Source organism: Hippocampus bargibanti, linkage group LG05, assembly GCF_051943395.1.
Source record: "Hippocampus bargibanti isolate YZ-2025 linkage group LG05, ASM5194339v1, whole genome shotgun sequence".
NCBI lineage: Eukaryota > Metazoa > Chordata > Actinopteri > Syngnathiformes > Syngnathidae > Hippocampus > Hippocampus bargibanti.
This window is the reverse complement of record NC_142738.1, coordinates 23,677,501-23,684,955: the sequence shown is the minus strand read 5'-3', so window position 1 is coordinate 23,684,955 and position 7,455 is coordinate 23,677,501. Positions and strand designations below refer to the sequence as shown.

Sequence of the window (7,455 nt, the reverse complement as noted above, 5' to 3'; positions counted from 1 at the left end):
CGTTTATACCATTTCCAAGCGTGTGATATGCGTCAGGCTGAGACGCACATCAAGGAGATCAAGGAATTGAAAGACGTTAGAGCTGCGGTGCGCACCGGTGACGCCACGACCCGGAGCGGCAGACGTGTGCACTTCCCAGAACGTCTCACCAAGTTGTTATTGCAGCAGCAACAGATGCAGGCAGACACACTAGAAACTTCATTAATTGCGGGTTCCCTTGCTTGTCTTTTCTGCTCAAATTGTACAGATGGGTGGACTGCGGTTCGGAAATGAACCAAATAGCGAGTCGTTTTTCTGTTTTAAAATTGTTTACAAAGGCATTATTAAAAAGACTCGGACACACGAGCTGTGTATGCTATTAATAAAATCTACCTTTGTTGAGGACACAATAGTTTAGTGATGATTCGTTTTTTAAGTCAACGGGAAGGAATGGGTTGTTTGCTGTCAGCAAGCAGCTGAACCAGCCGACCAATCATGGCGCTCTCCTCCCACAAGCTTTTTTTGCAGCAGCTAGACAGCTAGCTAGCTAGCTGATGACGCAAATTTCCTGCCATCGTCAGTTTAGCTGTCAGCCTGACCTGACTTGACGTGACACACTACGGGGCTCCTCGTTCACGGTCCACTCATATCATTGACAGGTAACGTCATATTTCATACTTTTAACTTTTATTTAAAATGGTTACACAAAAAAATCTGCCCGGTTTGATGAAATCTAACATCTTAGCCCCTGCTGGTTTCACTCGCGTCAGCTTATTGTTAGAATGCCCCAAGCCAATACTTGCCAAAACATACACGTTTGGTTTGGGTACTATTGAATCGTTCTGCTTATAATAAATATAATGCAATTAATTTTAAATTCAGTTCAAGTTTTTAAGTAAGCGGACTAGGTCAGTTCGTATTTATACCCATTGCCACTAGCGCTAGCTTGTTACAATTCGATATATCAGCGAGTTTTGCATTTATGGCACATTGATGTTGGTACTTTGGGAGCTGATATCTCCATTCACCAGTGGTATATGTATTTCGTGCAATTGGGATAAAAACGGTGGCGGTTTCGTTGATTTTTTTTGTTTATTTTACACCACCCAAGCTCCTCTGCCAAACTCTGCCCAGTCTGAAAGTCAACAAAGTTAAAACTTAACAGAGGTACAGCCGCCTGTCAATAAAATAGACGTGTTCGGGGATTTGTCATTGTTTACACAAGTGATATGGCACCTTGCTCAAACTGAGTAAATACGAATGTACTTTTGTACTTGATTAACAGTCTGCATTTTATCAACAAATCGTCTGCTTTTTGGATGTTCGAGACCGTTTGTTCGAGTGTATGAACAATTAAAAAAAGCCACCGAATCATGTTCTAATAGTTGTATCCCTGAGACGTGAGCTGATTAGTCTTGTGTTGGATTGCACACAGCGCTGAACCAGGAACATCCGTTTGAGCTTAGAGGAAGTACACCCCCCCACCATCTGCTTCCTAATTGTTTCCCTTACGTTTAGGTATGTTGTCATTCATTTTCTCAACATTGTGTTTTGAGGGTGTGTACATCATGGCAGCATGTTAGTTTTAATAAACCAATTACAATATCTACGCAGTATTAATCGTTTTTAATTGTCTCAGCAGCTAAGGAAGACGGTGGTGTGATTTCGTCTTGGCCAAGAACAGACATCCATCATTGTTGCTCTTTTAAATTTGATGACAGCGCTCCGCGAAGGACAACATTTCTCTTGTCATTGCATAGAGCTGGTTTTGCAGAATCAGTGCCAGCTTTGCATCAGACAAACGTGCAAACTTGATAAGGCACTGGAAGGTAGCTAAGGACGACTAAATTGAAGGATTAGCTGCTGCTGTGCGAGTGGGGACTGGACCACAAAGCACAGGCCCACTGGGAGTCACCTCATGCTGCAGGGACACTAAGCTTCCTGTTGGGCCCCTCCCATCTGTGCTGTGCTTGTTTTCTTCTTTCTTGCTATCTCATAGATTTGGATGATTGAGCACAAGGGCCACTTTGAAGGAGCCCACCGGTGGCTGTGGCCTGGCCAAAGTGGATGGACTTCTTGCCAGCCATTGCTGATTTAGTTACTTCGTTCACATCCAGTGCAGCCGCTGCCAACTTCAGTGTAGTCACCAGTATCATGAATGGAGGCTGGAGGACACATTTGTGAGGAACTAAACTCTTGGGATTTATCTATTTTTCTCTGTGTTGGTTGAAAAATCAGCTGGAGTTCTTCTAGAATCTGGAGAAAACATACTTGGGGAAGATGAAGCTGAGGAAACAGGTGACAGTGTGTGGAGGGGCCATCTTCTGTGTGGCTGTATTCTCACTCTATCTCATGTTGGACCGTGTCCAGCATGACCCTGCAAGGCGACAAAATGGTGGAAATTTCCCACGGGTAAGAAACACTGCATCGAGCTATTTTGTCATGATTTTTTTCTTTTTTCTGTAGGATGATATATTTGACATTTCATTTAGTCAATCTCTTTGTTTGTGAATTATTGCCTTATGTGATTTTTTTCCCCTCTATTATTACTGGGCAGAAAATAAACTACAAAAAGGGAAATAAAAGACATTTTTTTGTAATTGATAATTTTTGTAATGAAGCTTCGTCAAATATCATAATTTAGCAAGGAGAAATCGATTTAAGAAACATGTAGAGGCCACCATGGGTGTTGTTCAGGTGGCATCCTATAATATCTTTAGGATCAGCAGTGTCTGAAACTCATGACAAAAAGTTACCGGACACCAGGGCAGACAACTCTGAAAAGTTGGCTGCCCGGCCATGAAGTTGCCTGCCCCATTTTTCACAACTTGAAACACAATAAGACAACTAATCACCAAAAAAAGCCATTGTTGCAAAGTATTAAGGATTGTTTTTATTCACGATGTACCTACCACAAATGCTCCATTGCTTTATTTATCGTAACTATCCCTTGCTGATGATTTTGCTCCAGTTGGTCGTTTGGCCATACACTCTTCGTCATTTTCCACAATGCAATGTTTGTGTTGCGTCGTCTGCTACAAGCCACGTGAATTCTTCTTTCCACAATGCTTTTAATGTGTGTTCATTTTCTAAGCACCTTTCAAAACTCTCAAGTACACTACAGTCACGGGATAATGTACATTTACGTTTTGTAGCGTCACAAATTTGGTTAGGTTCTTTTGAATCTTTCTTCTGGGGCTGAGATTCTGTGCATCTACTTTGGAGAATGACATGCAAATGCACGACCTTATAACGCTCGGGAAAAATGGAAGCACGAAGCAGGCTACTGATTGGCTGCTGTGCCGAGTATGCAAATTGCCAAACGAACCGAAATTCAGAAATTTCCAAACCGAATGAAGATTTCTAAATCGGAATAATTTATTCTGATTTCAAAATCTTCATTCAAACCTTTTCTTTATCAGAATCAGAATCAGAATCATCTTTATTGCCAAGTATGTAGAACACACAAGGAATTTGTTTCCGGTAGAACACGCTGCACTAGTATCGTTGTCAAAAAAACTGCTAAGTGGCACTATACAGTTCCATTTTGGCTACTGTTGAAAGAGTTCAAAGAGTTAATGGCTTGGGGGAAGGAGCTGTTTAAATGTCTGAAAGAAAACAAACATTTGATGTGAAAAAAAAAAAAATACTTTTTTTTTCTTTTTCCTGAAGAATTTGTCGGCCACCCGGGCACCCGTTGCACGCCCCGGGCGCCCGGGCAGACGCTATTTCAGACACTGGTATCAGTGTTTAATATATACTGAAAAAAAGGTTACTTCAGAGCAGTTCCAGTACAGCTATTTTAGCAGTTTTGTTCTTGAGTGTGTACCATTAATTAATGTGGTACAAAGTGCAAATTTTGACTCAGACTTAGGGGTGAAACTCCATCTCTGGCATCTTGCTCGATCGTTGCCGCGTGGACTTTTTCGGACTGGGGCTGTAGTGAAGTCTCTAATGGCAAATGATCACATGGCAGCAAGAGATTGCGGTGGAGTATCTTAGATCTGCTCTTCCCCCTCTCAGGTTTCAGCTCATAAACTGGAATGTCTTTGCTGACTTGACGAACCACTGTATGAACAACATCCTCCCAGTGGTTTCTCAGTTTGCCTGGACCTACGCGTGGGGAGCAAATAAGTGTCCTCCATCTAACCCGGTTTTGTGCGTCCTCTTCTCTCACACCAGCTACCTTCATCCTCTTTGACAACATCCATAAACCTCCTCCTCTTCCTTTCGGTCTCCTGCCTGGCAGTTCAAAGCTCAGCATCCTTCTCCCGATCTAGTCACTCTCTCTCCACTCTCCGCAAATTAGATACTTAATGAGTTGAAGTCTTATAAGACACCTGAGGTTACACATGGTTTGAACTCATCGTGTTTTGTTTGATGTTTTGAGCAGTGTTTTTCAAACCTTGTAACACGGCACACTAGCATGCCTCGAGATTCGGGTTTTTATGCCTCTGTTTACATTCAAAACTGGGTTCTCGACCAAACCGAGTGCACCTGAATGCACCACCCGACTCCCCTCCGCTTCCTTTTGTGTCACTTCCTTGTGTCGCGTCACATTGTGGCCAATGCATTATCCTCGTGTAGCGTTCCGTTGTGAGCAGGCATGTTTTTATTGTTCAATCACGATTAACAAAAGAGGACATTGATTCTAATGAGAAATTAGAGTTTTTGACCAAATCTGTTTTTGAACCGGTTTCTGGAACTGATTATGGTGGAAAACCGAAGTTTGACTTTTTGTGTTATTTCACGTAAAAAAAACAACCGGTAAAGTCACAAAGTAACAATAAATACATCACTTAATTGCTAAAGGAAGTGGTGTGCGGGATTTTTTTTTAAAAAGACAATATTGAAAAACACTGGTATACAGCACATTTTCCTTGACGTTTTTTTGAAATTCAAATGCTCAGATTTTGTAATTATCAGACTGTACGTAGTTTTCACTGGACATTAATTTGGTTGGTCTGTTAAGATAAGATACGATGATTGTTATTGGTCTCACAATGGAGTCTGAGTGATCCTTTGTGACCTTCTTCTTTGTCTGTTTTAGAGCCAAATTTCCGTCCTGCAGAATCGTATAGAGCAGTTGGAACAGCTCCTAGAGGAAAACCATCAAATCATTAGTCACATAAAAGACTCTGTGATGGAGCTCACAGACACGGGAGCAGTGTCTCCCAGTGGCCACCTGCCCTTCAGGAGTGCCAATGGCTCCTGGGTCCTTCCCTTCGACGGCCGCCCCACTTTCCTTGCTGTCAAGCCCCAGGACTGTCAGTTGGCTGCAGGCAGTCCCAGTCAGGCAGATGTTCAGGTTAGCGTTCTGCAAACTTTGACAAGCATTAGTGAATGTCTAATGTAAAATTACTGTCTTTTGGTGACATTACAAGATGTGTTAAATATTCATTTTCAGATGTTGGATGTATACTCACTCCTAAAGTTTGACAACCCAGATGGTGGCGTGTGGAAACAGGGGTTTGACATAACTTATGATGGTGATGAGTGGGACAAAGAACCTCTACAAGTGTTTGTGGTGCCACACTCTCACAACGATCCAGGTGATCACCGCAAGCATGTGTGCATTATCAGAATTTCTTGTGAATTGCCAAAAACATTTGGAAAAAAAATCGATGCGTATGTGTGATATACTGGTACATGCAAAATTACAAATTTTTACAATTAAGGCAACAATCAAACACAAAGATTGAGAATAGTTTGTGCTTACTTAGGGGTTATGAAAAAGGTGTTGCATACTTTTATTCCAACATGATATGTGATGTTGAATTTTCACAATTTGAATTTTAACAATTTAAATGTAATAACATTTCAGATCGCTATTTATTGTGCATCCCTACTACCAATTGTAAAGCAACAGACACCTACTATTTCTGAATTGAAATGAGTCGTCCATCCCATCCATATTGTAGCATTACAATCCTGTCCTAGTGTGCTGTGACTTGTTGAAAGAACCTTTAGCACATTTAGTTTACTCACAGATTTAGCTCTGAGACCTTTCAGGATTTTGTTCAATTCAGTGACTTACATTTTGACCAGGCATTTAGGGTGTACTTCTTTGTCATGCCTGGAATACATAGAAATCCTGACGGCCAAATACTTGTACTGTAACTAAAGCAACTTTAGTTTGCTGACGAAGCCTCTTGGATAGGAGGCGAAACGTCCGAAACCTTCACTTTTGTACAGATGACGGCTGAAGAAACCTTCTCATCGACTGTAACTCTATGCACCCAACTGTTCAAAGTGTGTGCGCTTGCGTGGGCGTCTGTGCGCGCGTGTACGTGAATGGGTATGCGCGTGTGGTAAGAGAAAGACCATATCTCTGACTACAATCTACTATCTTCTTATTAGGTTGGGTTAAGACTTTTGACAAGTACTTCACAGACCAGACGCAGCATATTTTAAACAACATGGTGGTGAAGTTAACCGAAGATCCCCGCAGAAAGTTCATCTGGTCTGAGATTTCATTCTTCTCCAAATGGTGGGAGAGTGCTGATGCCCAAAAGCAAGAGGCTGCACGCAAGTTAGTCGATTAAACTTTTCAATTCCACGAGCTAAATCCAAAATTACTGGGGATGATGTTATACACAGTGACTCATCCATACCGGCAGATTGTAGAAATTCTGAACATCGCTTGCTATCAGAATAATGTAATTCCTGCATTTTGGTGGTGCAGGATTATTCTCACTTTCCTTTTGTAATCTTTTCTGTCCAATAGACTGATACTCCAGGGACAACTAGAGATTGTGACCGGAGGCTGGGTGATGACAGATGAAGCCAACGTTCATTACTTTGCCATGATAGACCAGCTTATTGAGGGTCATCAGTGGCTAGAAAGAAACATAGGTGCATTAGAAACTATCCACGTCTTACTTAAATGCTTTATAGTCTTCCCTTATACTCTGAGGTGGTTAACGTAGCACTCATGAGTCAGACAAAAGTTACGATGACTCTATTCCAGTCACTATTCTATCATGACACCTTGAATTCACTCTTCTCACTCAACAGGTGATAATCTCTACAGTGGGAGGGAAAATTATATGAACTGGAGATGTCTTTAACCGATAATGTGATTGGAAATTGCCCCTGCTCATGTCATTTTCATCTGATCGGGTTTACAAGAAAAAGAAATGGTTTTCTGCATTTAAAAAAAAATCAAGGTCACCCACCAAGCTACTAAATGATTCAAATCTATAAAGATCTTTTTAAATTGAACATTAATAGCTTTAGTATTTGACATTGCACGAAGTCATGTTACAGTAATTTTTTTCCGGGGTGCGAGCAGTCAGTGTGACACCAAAAGACACACAGGCAGGTCTAATTGTGGACAATGCCCTCCTGTTCACTGCGGCAGAATTTACGTTACTTTTGGAGCAACAGACATGACCGATGTGAAAACACTCAGGGTAAGCCGGGTAAAAATAATAATAATAATAATAATAATAATAATAATGTCTTTCTTTTCTA

The 7,455-nt window shown here is 41.3% G+C and overlaps 1 protein-coding gene across 3 annotated transcripts in view; it reads left to right on the top strand.

Moving 5' to 3' along the window:
• The first annotated feature begins 492 nt into the window (after positions 1-492).
• The window catches only part of man2a2 (mannosidase, alpha, class 2A, member 2), a 22,868-nt gene continuing 15,905 nt past the window's right edge, over positions 493-7,455 (top strand). The window contains exons 1-8 of one of the 3 annotated variants that reach the window (XM_088997367.1): positions 493-638; positions 1,415-1,497; positions 1,622-2,159; positions 2,233-2,391; positions 5,030-5,287; positions 5,387-5,531; positions 6,340-6,511; positions 6,707-6,834. In XM_088997367.1, coding sequence (XP_088853493.1) covers positions 2,260-2,391; positions 5,030-5,287; positions 5,387-5,531; positions 6,340-6,511; positions 6,707-6,834 — 835 coding nt within the window. In that variant the 5' untranslated portion in view covers positions 493-638; positions 1,415-1,497; positions 1,622-2,159; positions 2,233-2,259. Of the gene's footprint in view, positions 639-1,395; positions 1,498-1,621; positions 2,392-5,029; positions 5,288-5,386; positions 5,532-6,339; positions 6,512-6,706; positions 6,835-7,455 lie in introns of those variants that run through there. The other 2 variants (XM_088997368.1, XM_088997366.1) reach the window with 2 other exon arrangements.